General features: G+C 41.4%; 2 protein-coding genes across 5 annotated transcripts in view; both read right to left on the bottom strand.

Annotated features, from left to right (window-relative positions):
- The window catches only part of LOC132882240 (NACHT, LRR and PYD domains-containing protein 12-like), a 506,140-nt gene that overhangs the window by 21,015 nt on the left and 467,012 nt on the right, over positions 1-18,113 (bottom strand). The gene's annotated exons all lie outside the window — the stretch shown is intronic.
- LOC132882242 (NLR family CARD domain-containing protein 3-like) lies at positions 1,052-16,594 on the bottom strand. Its single transcript, XM_060915522.1, has 6 exons — positions 16,454-16,594; positions 11,443-11,585; positions 8,815-8,931; positions 8,300-8,416; positions 6,399-6,452; positions 1,052-2,616 (listed from the first exon to the last, which is right to left on the bottom strand). The coding sequence occupies exons 2-6, from the start codon at positions 11,493-11,495 to the stop codon at positions 1,137-1,139; spliced, it is 1,821 nt and encodes a 606-aa protein (XP_060771505.1). The 5' UTR covers positions 11,496-11,585; positions 16,454-16,594; the 3' UTR covers positions 1,052-1,136.

The raw sequence follows: 18,113 nt of genomic DNA, 5'->3' as shown, positions 1-18,113 counted from the left end.
CGTCACTCCCAGCGTTTCCCCGCTGATTAGACGCGCGTTGTCAAAATGGCGAACCGGTTCAAAATTAAAACCCTTTTGATTAACTTGTGTATTTTTTTGTGGATGTGTCCATATAATATAAAGAACATTACACGCTCACTTCGCTCACTCGTGATATGTACAGTCACCACTCGAAGATAAATTTCAGATCTTCGTGCCACCGTGTAATATCCTCTATTTATCAGGTCATTAATAACAGGAAAGTTTTGTGGAATTATAATTTTGTATTACTGCAAACTCCACATGGCTCTACAGGCCCAGCGTCTGTGTAATTACATTTCAGCTACAACACAAATTTAATGTGGAGGGATGTGAACAAAAAACCCCTCACACTGCACTCAGTGAAGGTTTTACACAGAAAAGCCCCTCAATGTTTACGGGACATCGGAGCCTGCAATAGCGGTGTAATTTGTAAATATTGTAAATAAACTGTCAGTATAAAGTTCTGTTTGATTATTTGTTCAGTTTTGGAAATGTGGTGTTTGTGAGTCTCGTTAGCTGGCTGTCACTTCCATCTTCAGCTCACAGCTTCCACACTTCTTGGGACAAAATGGCAGAATGTGAGACGTAAACATTTTTCTCCTGAAATGACATCAACTGGTTTCGACTTCTTTAATAGCTGAACTTCAGTTTTATTCAATTCTACATGCAGCTGTTTTCCCCTCATTTATCTACTGATCTATTTGTATTAACACACTCTGGATCACCTGAAACTCAAAACATCCCAAAGTGCGTTTCTGTCAAAGTGCTTTCAGTTTCTCTCTTTCTAACAGTGGAACAGTAGAACAGTTCTATTCAGCTTTACTTACACGGCTTTCCTGGACGCTGCAATCACAGGCATCACCTTCACAAGAACCCAATCTGTTACCTCCTCTGGACTGATATATTTACTCAGATCAAACTCCTCCAGCTCCTGTGCTGAAGTCAGTAACACAAACACCAGAGCAGACCACTGTGAAGGAGAGAGTTCACTTCGTTTCCCAGATTTCAGGTAGCGTTGGATTTCCTCCACGAGAGAATCATCACCCAGTTCATTCAGACAGTGGAACAGATTGATGGATTTTTCTGCAGGAAGCTCATCTCTACTGATCTTCTCCTTAAATGTACCGAACTGTTTCCTCTTTGCTCTGGGAGCTACTTCCTGTCTGTGTTACTAAGGCATGTAAGAGTTTCTGATTGGACTCCAGTGAGAGACCCAGAAGAAAGCGGAGGAACAGATCCAGATGTCCAGTGCGACTGTATAACGTCTGATCTACAGCCCTCCTGTGTACATCTGAAATTGTCTTGGACCGACTCTGATTAAGAACATTTCTCTTTTCCTTCATGAAGGTCAGATGCACATACAGAGCTGCGAGATGCTCCTGAATGCTCAGATGAACAAAGCAGTACACTTTACTCTGGTGAAGCCCAGGCTCCTCTCTGAAGATCTGCGTACACACACCTGAGTACACTGCTGCTTCTGTCACATCAATGCCACACCCTCGCAGGTCTTCCTCATAGAAGATCAGGTTGCCTTTCTTCAGCTGCTCAAAAGCCAGTTGTCCCAGTTTGAGCAGCATTTCTTCATCACTCTCCTGCTTCTTTGAGTATTTTTCTCTGATGACGTTTGTCTGAATGATGAGGAAGTGTGTGTACATCTGAGTCAGAGTCTTGGGGATCTCTCCACTCTCTGCTTCACCCAACATTCTCTCGAGGACAGCGGCTGAAATCCAGCAGAAGACTGGGATGTGACACATGATGTACAGGCTTCTTAATGACTTCAGGTGTGTGACGATGTTCTCGGCCAGGCTCTGATCACTGACCCTCTTCCTGAAGTACTCCTCCTTCTGGGGGTCATTGAACCCTCGTACCTCTGTGACTCGATGGACGTACTCAGAGGGGATTTGATCAGCTGCTGCTGGTCGGGAGGTGATCCAGACGAGAGCAGAGGGAAGCAGATTCCCTTTGATCAGGTTTATCAGCAGCACACGCACCGATGCTGATTCAGTTACATCACACACTCTCACCGTGTTCCGGAAATCCAGAGGGAAACGACACTCGTCCAATCCATCAAAAATGAACAGAACCTTTTCCAACCTGGACATTTCTGTTTCTCTGGTTTCCTTAAAGCAGACATGAAGGAGCTCCAGCAGACTCAGGTTTTGGTCCTTCATCAGATTCAGCTCTCTGAAAGGAAGTGGAAATATGAGGGGGACGTCCTGATTTGCTTTCCCTTCAGCCCAGTCCACAATGAACTTCTGCACAGAGACTGTTTTTCCGATACCAGCCACGCCCTTTGTCACTACAGTTCTGATGGGTTGGGCTTTTTCAGATAAGGGCTTAAAGATGTCGCTGCATTTGATTGGTGTTTCCTCTGTTGCTTTTCTCCTGGACGCTGCCTCGAGCCGTCTCACCTCATGTTCTTTATTGACGTCTCCACTGTCTCCCTCTGTGATGTAGAGCTCGGTGTAGATCTCATTCAGGAGCGCTCGCGTTTCCGGCTTTATCATCACTCCATTTAAACAGTGAAACTTCTTCATCAGATTTAATCTGAACTTTTTCTGGAATTCATTTACAGCAGGAGATTCTGGGGCGTGTCTGTGTGACGGGGTGAAATAAGAAGACATGGTGAGACCTGGGCTCCAATTATTACAGTTTAACATCACAGTTTTTTCTGACTGGTTCCCACAAATAACCGTTCTTTAGGATGCTAACACTATGGATTTACCGGATTTGATTGTATCTTTTCCACTGAGCTCTATATAAAACCTGGAGAGCTCAGAGCCTATTCCCCGCTGGAGAGACGAGTGAAGCCGTCTGGCCGCCATATTACCACTCCCATCGCGTGTCTTTGGCTTGTGTGTTAAACCGTGGTATCTGATCAAATTTGCCCCAAGAAAAGTATCTCCTGACTCCGCCCCCTTTCATTACCTCCTCTTATTTTCTCAACTTGACCCCCATTCCTTACATATCTTTATCACACCCCGCTTCACTGTTAGTTTTTTTTTCCTTTTTCCAGTTCAGTCTCTGATCATTTTTTTCATGGCTCTTTTTTACTACTAGAGTGGCAGCTACAATTATCAACAGTCCATAATTATCGACACCTTTTCAGATTTACCAATTTAAAAACAATCGTACAAAGCTGAGTTTCAGTTACAGCAGTTATTATTGGTTAATCAATCAACCAGAAGACCCCACCCCCACCCTTTGATCTTGTCGTCTGATGAGACAGCTCGTTACCTGAGACGGAATTTCTTTTAGCACTATCAGCAGTTTGAGGAAAACCCGGACGTTATCATCGCAGGTAAGCATGGTGGAAAGATCATGGACATGTTTTTACTGATCAAATTCACCGATATTTCATGATCTCCTCGTCGAAACCTACTTTATTTCTTACTCTTTCATTTACAGGCGCCATTTTGTATCTAAACGTGCGTTTGAGAAGTCACGTGAGGTGTCGATAATAGTGATCACTTTCACCGGTGTCCACCATTATCGACACCCTGTGGGATTAAGGGACATTTACGACTGTTATGGATCGATCTCTGTGTGTAACATTGTTGAAGTAGATGAAGTGCTTTAAAAAAATAAAAGTGCTGTGATTTATATATTTTTTCTGGTTCAGAACAGAATGGAATGTTTATAGAGTATTTGGAATCCGATTGCAATAAATAGAATTAGACCACAATATCAGTGGACATTTTATATTTTGGTTTGAGGAATGACATGCGACCTTTGACCTGGATTTTCATGTGGTTACAATGCCAACTGCCTGTTGACATTTATTGGTAAACGACAAAACTAGAAATTAATACAAACAACAACGAATGATTAACAAAACATGAACTACAAAAATACTTCGAAAGTGGAACAAAAAGATTTCCTGACGCAGGTTAAACATTCAGTTGATTTGTTTACAAACATTTAGAATTACTTCCTCATTTATGTAAACACCAACATCCATATATTTATATAAAAGATTTTATATTTAGTACAAGTCTATGTAAAACAATTTTTAAATTAAAGCTATGTCTTGTTAACTTAATAGTCTGTACGATTTTTTAAATAAAATCATCTGAATGTCAATAATTGTGGACAAAGGTGTCGATAATTGTGGAACGGAGTCACGTGATCTGATACGCTAAATAATCAGGAATCAACTCATTTTTCCCAGTGGAAGTTTGAGTAATTATTCATGCACAATTTACAGATTGAAAGTCTTTCCCACTTTTGCAACGACCAAAAGATCGTTAAGGTGTCGATAATTGTAGCCGCCGCTCTATAATTATTTTTACGGAGATTATTTCAGTTCCTGTCGCTTTCTCTTTCATACATTTCTTCTTCCTTTTTTATATTTTATAGACAGACAGAGGCTTTGATCTAGTCAGGAACATTTGCATCGATAATCTGACAGTGTATTCATCCCAGAGATCAATGTCAGATTTTCAACAAAAACAGACGAGTTTTTTTCTCTTCCTATAGGGGGTCCACGCAAACGGCGCTGTGCACACACGTGTAAAATGATCACACGCTAGCCATCAATACTCACAGGTGAAATGTCCGTCCACAACCTTTGACCTGAAGATTTGTACAGTTCACTGCTGCACATGTAGGCATTTTTCTCCTCATTTCTCTCACCGACTACATAAATAACTCGTCCAATTTTGTGGAGCTTCCAGTCGTCTAAATCAGTGGTTTTCAAAGTGGGGGGCGCTAGGGGGGCCTCAGAAAGTTGGAGGGACGATAACAAAAAAATTGTGAAAAAGAATATATACTTTTTGAAAATAATTATTATTAAATATATTGTAATTGGTTTTTTAATCATTATTATAAAATATAATTATTAATAATAATACATCATATCAAAACGTTGTTTGCCATACTCATCTCTCCGATTGCCTGTGACGTTGCAGTTTGCGCCATTTATCAAGCTGCTTTGCTCCTCAAGCTAGCGTATTGCTAGCGCAAAATGGACAGGTTTTTGAAGAAGAGACTGAAGGAACAAACCAACAGCCCTGCTGTGGAGGACACTGCTGCGAAAAAAACTAAGAAGTCCTGGTCAACTAAAATCCGAAAATATGAGGCAGCATACATTAAGTATGGCTTTACAGCCATACAGAAAAATGGCCATGATTGCCCGAAATGCGTCCTCTGTCTGGAGACCCTGTAAAATGAGTGCTTAAAACCTTCGAAACTTCAACATCACTTGGTACAAAAACATCCGACAGATGCTGAAAAAACAGTAGATTTCTTCAGATGCAAAGAAGAGCATTTGGTCAGGCAATCTGCTGCATTCACCCAGCAAGCTACTGTCCCCGAGCGGCCCTGAAGGCATCATTTTTAGCCTCGTACCACATTGCTCGTGCTAAAAAACCTCACTCAATTGGAGAAGATTTGATTTTACCGGCCACCAAAGACGTCCGAGAATTGCTTGGTGAGGATGCTGCCAAAAAAAAAAAAAAAAAATCGATGCTGTCCCACTCTGTGATAACACCGTGAGCCGACGGATTGGTGACATGGCTCAAGACGTATCTGCTCAGCTGTTGGAGCAGGTGAGAGCCAGCGAATACTTCACACTTCAGCTGGATGAGAGCACAGATTTATCCAATGAGGCCCAACTGCTTGTGTACATCAGATTTATTTCACAGGAAAGATTTGTGGAGGAAATACTATTTTGTAAAGCACTTGAAAGAAGAACTACTGGGAAAGACATTTTTCAAGTTTTGGATGATGACATCGAGTCTAACGGATTGGACTGGACCCGTTGTGTGGGGGTGTGTTCGGACGGAGCCGCGGCAATGACCGGGAAGATCAGTGGAGTGACCGCGCTCATTAAGCAGAAGGCCCCGCATGTAGTGGCCACACACTGCACGCTCCATCGCGAGGCACTGGTCGCAAAAAGGATGGATAACGAGTTGAATCAGGTACTACAGGAGGTTATACAGTTTATTGTTCAGTGCGAAAATATTTGTGTTGAAAACATGTTAGTTAATAATATTCTTATGCTAAACAAATGTAACAATTATTGACTATTGAATAAAAGTAAGAGAAAACATTCTAAAAGTTGATGTTTCTTTACATATTTTGTAGCATTGTCTGTGGGTTTGCAAAGGGGGTCCCCGGCCAGAAGCTAATGCTGTTTGGGGGGCCTTGGCATGGAAAAGTTTGGGAACCCCTGGTCTAAATGACCGTTCCGCTCCGTGATGGGAGTGGTAAGATGGCGGCCAGCTGGCTTCACCCTGACGAGCCGATGAGCTCTCCAGATTTTATATAGAGCTCAGTGATGTTTTCTATAATCTAATCCTGTAGATACTAACAGCAGAGAGGTTTAGAATACCAGAGCGTCAGTGTCACGGTCATGTTGTTGGGTTTGATCTTACCCTGTATCTGTGATGAAGATCTTTTCTCTTCTGTCTCCTGCCTTCTGTAAAACACTGGCAACAAAAATAGCTGTTAAAGACAACAACTTTAATCCCTTTAATACTGGAGTCTCAGATTTATACAGATGAAAATGGAGCAAAGAAAAAAAAAAACCTGAAATGGGGGGGGAACGTCCCCTGAAAATATTTTAATAACACGCAAAACCCTGCATTCTAGAGCATTTTAGTACTTATTTTCACTAAAACAAGTTACAACTTTTAAGCCTTTTTCTTTCATGTACATTAATGATTAACATGTCAAAAATATCAAATTTAATTCCCCGAGTTAATGAGTAATTTTCAGGAGTGCATTTAGAAAACGCGGTGATTTTCCTGCTACACAGTTCAGTACTTTGAAAAAAATCAGACAGTTGAAGGTAAACTCAGCAAAATCCCAAAACAGTGCTGTTAAACAGTAAAGGTCTGTTAGAGTTTCTAAAGCTTTCAGGCTTCAATGTTGGGGACACTGAGCCTCGTTTATCAATCTTTTAGTAGAGTTGTGCGTTTGCAGAAGCTAAAGTGAACTAAACATTTCCAATTCAGATTTATGCGAGTTGAAGCCGATTGTTTACATTAGTTCATACTGTCTGTAAATTTAAACACCAATGAATACCAAATTTCTCATGTAAATCAGGGGCGTAGAGTGTGTGTGTGTGTGTGTGTGTGTGTGTGTGTGTGTGTGTGTGTGTGAGAGACACACTGACTGGCAGCCTGAGTGCATTATGTAACAAAAAATAATTCCCATTGCTAGTTTTAGGTAGTTTAGAAACTGTCCCTTCCATTATTGCTGTTTCTTCCACGTTTTCTTGATGTTGTGTTCTAGAAACGGCACTAAAACTTAGCTTCGAAACCACAAAATGCAACTCTGATGGGAAAAAATATATATATAATAAATTGCTTACCTCTTTTCACGTCAAAAGGAGGAGGAAAATTTTGCTTGTTTTGACATGGCGAATTATTGACACGAGAAAATACTCGTAATTCGCAACTAAAAAGACTGCAGCTACACTGGCAGCTTGAACATGCTTTCTAGTGCGATTGTGTTGCGCTTGCGCAGAACGGTGTCAGTCCTGCGCGCCTTAGCACGTGCACCTGAAGGCACGCGTGCCATTAACAAAGAACACCTGTCTTTAATCAATGAACTGTGTTTGGGCTAGTTAAGGACTGCGCCCACGCAAGGACGATGCAAAGTATTACGCCGCGTCTAGGAACACGAAAAATCTGAAAAATAAATTTCTCCATTTGGAAAACCGGAGATTTTCAAGAGTTTTGTCAAATATCCGGATTTCTGGGTCATTCGTGGAAAAAATCTGGAGGAAAATCTAAAAATCCAGAATTCCGGGAAAATCCGGAACACTTTCATGACTAGATTTAGTCCCAATTTTACTGCAATAAATGGAGCAAGTGAATAATTATTAAGAGAACACAGAGCTAAATACATCAACATTGTGAATCTGGAGAAAAATCTGTCCCTGTTTTAATTTTAGGCTTCTAATTTTTTCTTCTTCTTCCGACAGTCCCCTCCAAAAGTACTGGAACAGCAAGGCCAGCTCTTTTGTTTTTGCTTTACACTGAAGACATTTGGGTTTGAGATCCAAAGATGAATTAGATAAGAGATCAGAATTTCAGCTGGTTCAGTTCTTTTTGCTTATATTACCATTTCTGGCTTTAGCATTCAAAACATTAGCCATAAGACATTTTCACCTGAATAAATGTTTACACTATTTCCTCTAAAGCATTTACTGAAAGCATTGTAGCATCACTAAAGACCAAGGAACTATAATAAACATCAAAACAGCTGCTAATGACAGTGGAGCACATCCATTACTGTGACTTTAACTCTGAGAATTATGGGATGTTACCTGTGCCCAGGTGACGGGTTTCCAGTTTTAAAGCTTAAAGGAAAATCCATAGACGCATCGCTCTTCATGGAGACACAGCTGGGTTCTGGTGAGTCTGATCTCTTCATCTGGACTTCACTGTACAGCATTATAGACACGCCATTAAATAAACCATTTACACTTTTTGAAGGATTTGTTATTTTGACTTAATTTGCTCAACAGTGAACAGTGGAATGAGTCTTTATTGCTTATTTAAGTGATTTTGTTCACCATTACTCTGACTTTTATTGCCACATCCAGATGAATTTACTTCCTGATGATGTACGTGACACTGTGAAACACTGAACTGCACAGTTATTGATATTAATTACTCTAAAATGTTTACTGAAAGTACTGTAGCAGGATTATGGCCTAATTAAAGTAGAACAAACTGATAAATATCAAAATTCTGCTAATGATCTGAACTGGATAAAGGAATGTGTAACACGGCCTTCCACTCTGCAGTGACTTTAACTCTGAGAATTATGGGATGTTACCTGTGTCCAGGTGACGGGTTTCCAGTTTTAAAGTCCCAGGGAAAACCCATAGACCGATCGCTCTTCATGGAGACACAGCTGGGTTCTGGTGAGTCTGATCTCTTCATCTGGACTTTACTGTACAGCATTATAGAGTGGACATGAGACAGTTTTTCTTACACAGAATTCCGACACAAAATACTGGCGAGATGAATTTGTATCATATCGTATTTCACCATATTTCTGTTCAATATTCATTATGACCTCCACCTCTTCTTACACACTCGGCAGCAGCAGCAGAGGGAGTAGCATATGTGACGACATTAATTTGGGATTTTAATCATTTAAAGCACAATTTGCCATCAAACAATCTTTCTACATTAAAGGGGACCGGTACAGCATTTAAACATGATCGATATCGATAGTACAAGCCCAAATTATAATAACACACACACACACAAGTGCAGCCACCTGATTAGCCATCATAAGTAGCTTTAAGCGCTTAAAGGTCCAAAACACGTCAAGTTTTATTGCACACGGGCAACCAATATGACGTCAAGTCGCTGATGGCCAGGTAGCGGAAGTTAAGTGCAGGCGATGTAAACATACTTGTGAGCCTGGATTTAGTCAGATGAAAAAGAGTTATCTTCAAGTCAGTATGGACAGCGGTATGGACGAGACGATTTATTTATTTATTGCACGTGTTAATGCAGATATAGACATGCAGTGTGCCACAATAGTGTATATGGTCTAAATATAGGCTTGTGACAGCTCGAAGCTGAGTGAGAGTTTATAGCAGGTGAAGCGTGGAGCACCGCACAATTCAATTTGTCTCTTTATTTACAGAAGATCGATGGGTTTTTAATTTGCTTGAAAAATAAAAAATCAGGTGGGATTATTTACTAACACATTTTACACTCATCTGGAGCTCTGCTTTTAGGCAGTGCCAAAATATATACATTCTCTTTGAACGTCTGTACTATTCCAGCTCATCGGCTTGCACGGCCTGAACCCCTTTTCCGTAGACGGTGTTGGAATATTGTTGGCACAGCATCGAGTTTGAGTCGAACGTGACCTGCGTAGCCCAAGAGCTCGGCCTGGAGATTCCTTTCAAAGCAATCGGACTCAAGATCGTCCTCACAAACAGAATTTCTGCCAAAGGAGAGTTTCTAAAGTGTGACCTGTTCCCAAGTTGTGTAGCCACTGTTTAGCAAGTTGTTTACGTCACTCAGTTGTGAGCAATGGAACACAGAAAAAACACTTTCCCGTATTATCACGGTGATTATTTTTGCAACCACAGGTTTTGCACCCTGCTATTTTTCAACAAGGTTTTGTTCATCCGGCGACATCGCGGTGTCAGGAGCAGCGAGCCAATCAAGATACAGGAAACCTATCGATGATTCTACGTCATGTTGACCTCTGACACCGCCCACAAAATGGAAATATGGTTGCACCCTTAAGTGAGCGTGAATAAAAAAAGAATTTTAAAGCACTGATTTATGCAACACAGTGTGACAATACAGCGCAGTCAAAATGCATTCGTGCAAAATATGTAATATTTCTCTCCTCTGTTTATTTTTCGCCGTGGGTTCCCTCTGTAAAGGAAATTTACTTTCAAATAATCTTTCTCCATCTCATCAGTCTGGTCCTGTGAAGCCTGTTTTGGGATACGACTCGTATCGTGGCTTTAGTGTATCGTCTCATACCTCCTCTTTACTGTTTAACTGCTTTATTATTTTATAAGAACATCATTTTACTGACAGTGAACAGAATCTGAATGTTTAAAGTGGTGACTGAGAACTTTTCATTCGGAGGATAAATTTGTGTTCAGTTATTCTTCTCATATCTACTCACTCCATATTTCAGATATACATGTTATTTCCCAGCTGGGAGGTCCGTATCATGAAATACTGTGACCAAGGTCTTAAAAGTACTGAGCGAGGCCCTCTGGGCAGAGGTCAGTATTCAGGGCCGAGGTCACGGTATTTCACCACACGGACCGACCTTAAGCTGGTAAATAATATATTTATTTTTTTCTGTACCAAATTCTAACAGAAAACGAGAGCGCCCGAAAGGGGAAACCGTGCCGAGGTGAGCCGCCATTTTGAATCCTCATTCACGGCTGTAATGCAAATGGCTTCCTCCTCGGTATACAAGTGCACTTCCATGGCAGGAGAAAAAAAAAAAACTACATTTTGCCGCCTATGTAGTCCCCCATTTATACAAATAGGAGTCATTCAAGATTCAGCCATGTTTTTGCTTGGCGTTAGCAAGTTAGAGGTTTTTAGCTTTCTCCTGAAATGTTTTCTTTTATTTCTTCTTCCTCAGGGGAGTAAAACTCGCTTTCACTGTGAACACTGTCGTTATCGCTATCCATGCTGTAAAATTAATGCTATTCTCCTGAGAAATGCTGCCAAAAATTAAGATTTTTGATAATCTTATAAATAAATCATAAAAAAAGAGAAATGTTGACAAAAAAAAAATGCTACTATGTTTTTTGTTGTTGTGAACGAGCGAGTCGCCAGAGGTCTGTAACCGGGGTCCGTACCGTAGGATACAGACCCACTCGCCAGCCAATCAGAGCACAGGATTTGGACCGCGAAAAAAATAAGAACAGTTAATGACAAATATTAGAACATGGCAGTTTACCGTTTTTTTGAGGGTGGGGTCACATTATCTGTGTCCAGATCCCGGCTCTCCATTTTTGAATATTAGTGTATGGACACACAGCTCATGGACTCCCTGCTGATTCCTGAAGACGCGGATCTCTTCTGCTGGAAGGAATTTCACTCCTAGAAAAGACAAAAACAAACATGCAGTTCCAGACGTCCCAAGTCTCCCACAAGTTCCAGGAGTTTCCCACATATTGATAGCGGCTCCCTGATGCCCGCAAATTACATACAATCTCACGGAATCTAGAGCAAGCGAGCAAGCTTCATCCCGAACCTATCGATCAGTCGGTCAGTGCACAGAGCATGAAGAAGAGCAGCAGCTGCTCCAGCCATTTTCTGGAAACCAGGAAATTCATACATGGTACAAATCATTGTTTTGTTTTTAAACTGATTTGGTGTTCGACTTTCACAGTTATAATAAAGCAGCGTCTCTTTGTAATTATCACCTTTGTAAGCGCACTTGCTAGGCACAAGGCTAAATAATGGCAATAAATGACTTTCACTTTACAGTGCTGGAGCGGCAGGAGCAGGTGTCACGCAACAGGCAGGAGTTTGTGAGGATTCACCTCCAAAACTAAGTCACTCATAAAACTACAACCTTTTCTGGTTCAAACAGAAACAATTTAGACCACGTACACCCTTTCTATTTTGTGCTATAACGTTAAGTGGTGTGTGTGTGCGTGTACGTAATTACAGTTATTTTTTATTTATTTTTTTCCTAAAATCATTGCATCTCTGCAAACATTAAAGATTTTTTCCAAAATTCCAGAACCTATGATCTTCTTGCGGTGTCCCTTTACAGAGAGCTGATTTTAAGGTGAACTGAACCTGTTTGAAATTTGAAGGTAAAGTCCCTACAGTAATCACGGAATTGGCGCGAAGGAAAAGGCCATGGCGAGATTAATTTATAATCACTCTGTGATAAACTTCCCTGTTTATTTCTGAATCTTGTTGTTACCTTTTTGTCCACTGAAACACGTGTGATGTTATATTACATCTAAAAACATGATTTCAGTATCAAATGAATGGACACGCCGTCCAGTTCTCTCTCTCGACTCATCGTTTTTTTCTGTATTTATAGGATGTGAAAGAGATTCTCCCACAACATGAGCAAAATTTACGCTGTTCAATTACTGCTGTATCTTCAGGTACTATTAACACATCATATCCATCTTCCGTCAAATACGTGATTTTCCGATGTGAAAATCAGCACTCTCCAGTCACAAGACAAAGCAATTCTACAGAGATGCGAGAGCATTCTACGTCAGAAGGTTTCAAAAAATAAAGGAAAAATTCCCAGTGAGAGATCAAATCTTGACGAATCTGTCAGTGGTCAATCCTGAGAACCATGATGATGTGAAACCAGAGCAGATTTTGACTTTGGCAGAGAGATTCCCAAATGTAATGAAGGCCAATGCCAGAGAACAACTCCATTTAGAAGTCCTGGATTATGTCTCATCTAACCTGGAAGCACTGGTGCCAAATTATAAGAATTTCCCAGTTGATGAGTTCTGGGGGAAGCTGTCCAAAGTCACATCTGTGAGCTCAGGGCAGGTGAGGGTCAGGGAGCTCTGTCAGCTGATGAAGCTGCTGTTGGTGCTGCCAAATTCTAACTGTGATGTGGAAAGGGCTTTCAGCATGGCGCGTCACATCAAGACCGAATTTAGGAGTCAGATGTCTCACCAAACACTTGTGAATCCGACGTCTCGTAAGATTAACGAGTTTATTGACACAGTGTTACGAGGCGGAGGTGTCTGGAAAACTGCTCAAATCTGCAAAGCAAGCAGCCTCGGAATACAAAGAAAGCTTGCAGAAGGAACAGGGAGAGAACAGAGGAAAGGAAAGAGCCAGGGCAGGAATTTCACGAGGGCCACGGCCCTCATGCCCTCTCAATTTGGCCTTGTGCCCTTGGAAAGAAATATCTGCCGTAAGGCCACAGTGGCCTTGATGCCCTGTGGTTTTGCAGTCTGCCTCGTGACTGCCAATAGGCTTTAACATCACCTGCGTCTACTGAGAAAAAAATACGCCTTTTGATGACATTCTGGATTCTTATTGGGCAACTCATCAGTGGTGGATCGGACTCGAGCCAGGCATGAACCGCTCCGACGTGCTATAGAGGGATAGTACTGACGTCACCCGAAACCGGAAGTAAACAGACCCTGCGCCATATTGGAAGACCAACAAACTCGTGATTAGGGGGAAATAACGGCAGCGGTATGTGAACCCACGAGAATAAAGTGGAGTGGCAAACGACTTAAACAAATCTGAGCTGTTTTATTTATGATTTATTGGCCCAACAGTAGACTTGAAAGAAACCTGTGTGAGACTTGGCAAAAAACTGTGGATATAATGGATAAGTCTGTGCATGATCTGTGGACACTTTGAGGTAAGCAAACGCAAGAAATTCAGATTTAAAACATGCTAAATTGGCCCCAAGTTGATAACTGTATGAGGAGCAAGCCTCCCAGACTTCTACAATTTATTAATAATAATAATAATAATAATAAAGGATGGTTTGGGGCTTGCTCTCCCTCCTATTATATAAATAAAGCATAGTTGTTGTGTCGGCATATATCATAAATACATATGTATAATTTGGATAAGTTAACCTAAATTATGGATACCTGAATAGTAACAAAAAGTATTAATTTTTCAACTGAAAAGATATTAAAAGATAAATATCAACAAGATTACCTTGGCCATAACTATGTGTAGGTTATTCTTAATAACAGCTGTAATATCACGAACCAAGCCACTAACAACATAATTGTAAGCCTGTAGCCCTTTGTAGGCCTTCAAGTCATCAGCAGTGTAGGCACTGGGTGTAAACAACAAATAGTTTACAATGTCTGGGTAGCAAACAGATGGCAGAATTGGTGTCAGGTCCTCCTTATGTTTCCATTCTCCCTTGCCGCGAGTCTTATCATATGGGTCAAACCCATCAATCACAGCCAGTTTCTCCACATACCGTGCCCTTTCTGCAGCTGGTAATGTACTCACATAACCAGAATTATCAGCCATCGTGTCACTTCACTCTCGCTCGTAGTTTGTTTTATATTGTGAGTATGTATGTATGTACTTGAGGTCTTCCAATATGGCGCCCTAACAAAATCTCACGGTACGGTGACGTCACGCGATACCCCTCTATAATGACACCAATCTATCACCAGCCAACCAGGAGACTTAATCAAACACATCCCCCGCCCATTTGTGTCCGCGTCTGAGACGTTGAATTTTCACAGAAGGAGGGAAGAAGTTGACTGAGGTAAGACTGTGTGATAAATTAACGAATGAATAAGAGAGGAATTTCAACATATAGGGCTTAAGTTTGTTACCATTAAATAAGCATTGCTTGTACAGTAGCGTTATGTCGTTACAATGTTGACCCACTTTTAACGTGCCGAGTACCGACTGTAGCCGCTAACATGCTAATTAGCTTGCTGTCAAAAGTGCAAAGACCTTAAATTGCTCTGTGTAAATTAGAAAATGGCGCAACTTCCTCTGGAGCCGTCAACGGACAAGCACAGACTTGTCTTGAGTTTTGAGCCAATCACAGCAGGGCAGCACTGTGGCCTGAGGTAAAACAGGATAGTTTTAGTTTGTTTAAATTACAGAAATGAGTAACCCAATGACTGTCTCATATACTCTTCATATACTCACACTGTTTAAGTAATGCAATAAAACTAATCTTTAAAAGTGGAATTTACTCAAACTGTTTGCACAGAATGAACTTTGGGGTTAACAGTGTAATAGCGTTGCAGTGTTCTGCAAATTTGCAATTTAATATTTCAGATCTTGAGACATGAAAGTGCTATTTTAAAAAAATAAAAGGTCAGAAATGTTTTCTTTGTCGTCTATTTAGTTCATTTTATTTCCTCAATAATTTTCCTTGATTGAGAAATCGGTCTGGGCTCTTATGGGTTAATCAGTAGCCTGCATGCTAGTATATGTTCCATTTACAGTCAAACATTTTGATGAACTCCAGGCTCAATTTTCTCATCTCATCTCATCTCATTATCTCTAGCTGCTTTATCCTTCTACAGGGTCGCAGGCGGGCTGGATCCTATCCCAGCTGACTACGGGTGAAAGGCGGGGTACACCCTGGACAAGTCACCAGGTCATCACAGGGCCGACACATAGACACAGACAACCATTCACACTCACATTCACACCTACGCTCAATTTAGAGTCACCAGTTAACCTAACCGGCATGTCTTTGGACTGTGGGGGAAACCGGAGCACCCGGAGGAAACCCACGCAGACACGGGGAGAACATGCAAACTCCGCACAGAAAGGCCCTCGCCGGCCCCGGGGCTCGAACCCGGACCTTCTTGCTGTGAGGCGACAGCGCTAACCACTACACCACCGTGCCGCCCCCAGCTCAATTTTGATGAATCAAAAATCTGTGTAGTAGTACAGTCTGAAGATGCTCTTGCACATTCGGTGTCAATTGAACAAAAATTATGGGAGGATAAAGGTTTAATAAGTTTTACAATTTTTGAAGTGAGTGATGGATTGATAAGTTTAGATGTGTTCAATATTTTCTTATCTTCAGACATAATAGTGTCGGAGATGTTTCTTTACCTGCCTGATAGTTTCGACTGAGACTCCAATCTTACTCAGAAGAGTCATTAGTCCTTAAATTAAATTCATTATAGACATGAACTTAAAATCATTGTTTTATTTTATGGCCTCGGTGCCCTCAAAAAATTGACAGCACAAAAGGCCACGTGGCCCCGCCCCTAAAATGACGCAATTCCAGGCCTGGAAAGAGCCCTTTAGGCCGACATGTACAATTACATTCATTGTCATTCAAACTCTCTGAGTGTTTAATAGATGAGAAATGGAAGAGAGAAACTCGAATATAGAACACACAGCCGATAAACAGCAGCTTTACAGGGAAGAGGATTTCAGTTCCGCAGTTTTACTGCTGTTTTTACACGAGCTCAGTCAAACACAACCACATTTCTCTCCAACACAGCACTTACTTTTACTCAGCACTCCATGCTGGGGGACATTAATGTCCCCGTTTCCGCCTGCTGTTGCAGCTTTTTCGTTATTTTTCCAGCAGCAATAAAATGGCGCCGAGGCTGAAAGAGAAACACTTTCACTTCTGGAAAACAACAACAACTTCTTCTGGGTTGAATAATGGCGGTTGGCAGCCAGCTTAAAGGTGCATTACCGCCACCTACTGGACTGGAGTGCGGGACAGAAGATTGGCAGGAAAATAAATCTCTCTCTCTCTCTCTCTCTCTCTCTCATTATCCAGGCATGAAAACGGGCCAGGGATGAAAAACATAGACATCCTATTACGTAGACGGAGCATCCAGTGTAAATTCTAAAAGCGCTGACGAGACGCGGGCCGCCGTCTTGGAGTGGTGATCCGCTGCACTCAGTGTAATGCGCTGGCAGCGCTGGCTCGCTTTTTTTTTTTGTCATACACAGCAACACACACACACACACACACACATCATTAACCTTATCATTTTAATGGCTAAATATCACATACACAGAGGTAAATTCCTGGGCAGCAAGCCATCATTCTGTGCCTTTCAGAATGAAATGAGCCAATATGTGTACTCTATACTGTGTTCCCCCAGTTTGAAAGCTAATAGGACTATCAGTGCTTGCGCTGAACTCTGTATATATTTTTAACTTGCCTGTAAATCTGTAACCCCCTGATAGCAATAGCAATTACAATTTTATTAATGTGCTTATTTGTAATTACTAGTAATGACATTGACAGATCTTTTTTCTCATCTCATCTCATTATCTGTAGCCGCTTTATCCTGTTCTACAGGGTCGCAGGCGAGCTGGAGCCTATCCCAGCTGACTACGGGTGAAAGGCGGGGTTCACCCTGGACAAGTCGCCAGGTCGTCACAGGGCTGACACATAGACACAGACAACCATTCACACTCACATTCACACCTACGCTCAATTTAGAGTCACCAGTTAACCTAACCTGCATGTCTTTGGACTGTGGGGGAAACCGGAGCACCTGGAGGAAACCCACGCGGACACGGGGAGAACATGCAAACTCCACACAGAAAGGCCCTCGCCGGCCCCGGGGCTCGAACCCAGGACCTTCTTGATGTGAGGCGACAGCGCTAACCACTACACCACCGTGCCGCCGTACTGCCAATTGATTTTTCTTTAATAATAATAATTAAAAAAAATTTTGTCATACATGTAGCTATGATAAAGGATAGCGGCAGGGTTATTATTCATAGTTGGCTTCACGTTAATAGAATATCCTGATATTAAGTGAACAGACGTCAGAGATTGTTGAAGTTGAGGAAACGGTGATTAATATCCTACAAAAAATGTGTGATACTAAATACATTAGATATAAACAGCTTAACGTTTTTCTATCGGCTACAACCACCAATCTGTTGCAGTGGAGAGGGTAAATTCAGGTAAAGCGGGACACTTTTTTAAATAAAATGCGGTTTTAACAATCTAAATCCATTATAATGATTCAAATGTGTGTATGTTTTCTTTAAATAGATTGTTAAGAACATATCAAAGGGGAAATTAATCTAGTCAGTGAATTTATAAGAGCCTTTTACATCCTTCAGCACAATCTGACCCCCTTCAGCAAAGCTGATGGATTCAGGGTGAGTGGGGCACTTTGTTTGGTATGTAGG

The sequence above is a fragment of the Neoarius graeffei genome, chromosome 2 (assembly GCF_027579695.1).
Source record: "Neoarius graeffei isolate fNeoGra1 chromosome 2, fNeoGra1.pri, whole genome shotgun sequence".
Lineage (NCBI taxonomy): Eukaryota > Metazoa > Chordata > Actinopteri > Siluriformes > Ariidae > Neoarius > Neoarius graeffei.
The sequence above is the reverse complement of the archived record's forward strand: the minus strand, read 5'-3'. Positions and strand labels throughout refer to the sequence as shown.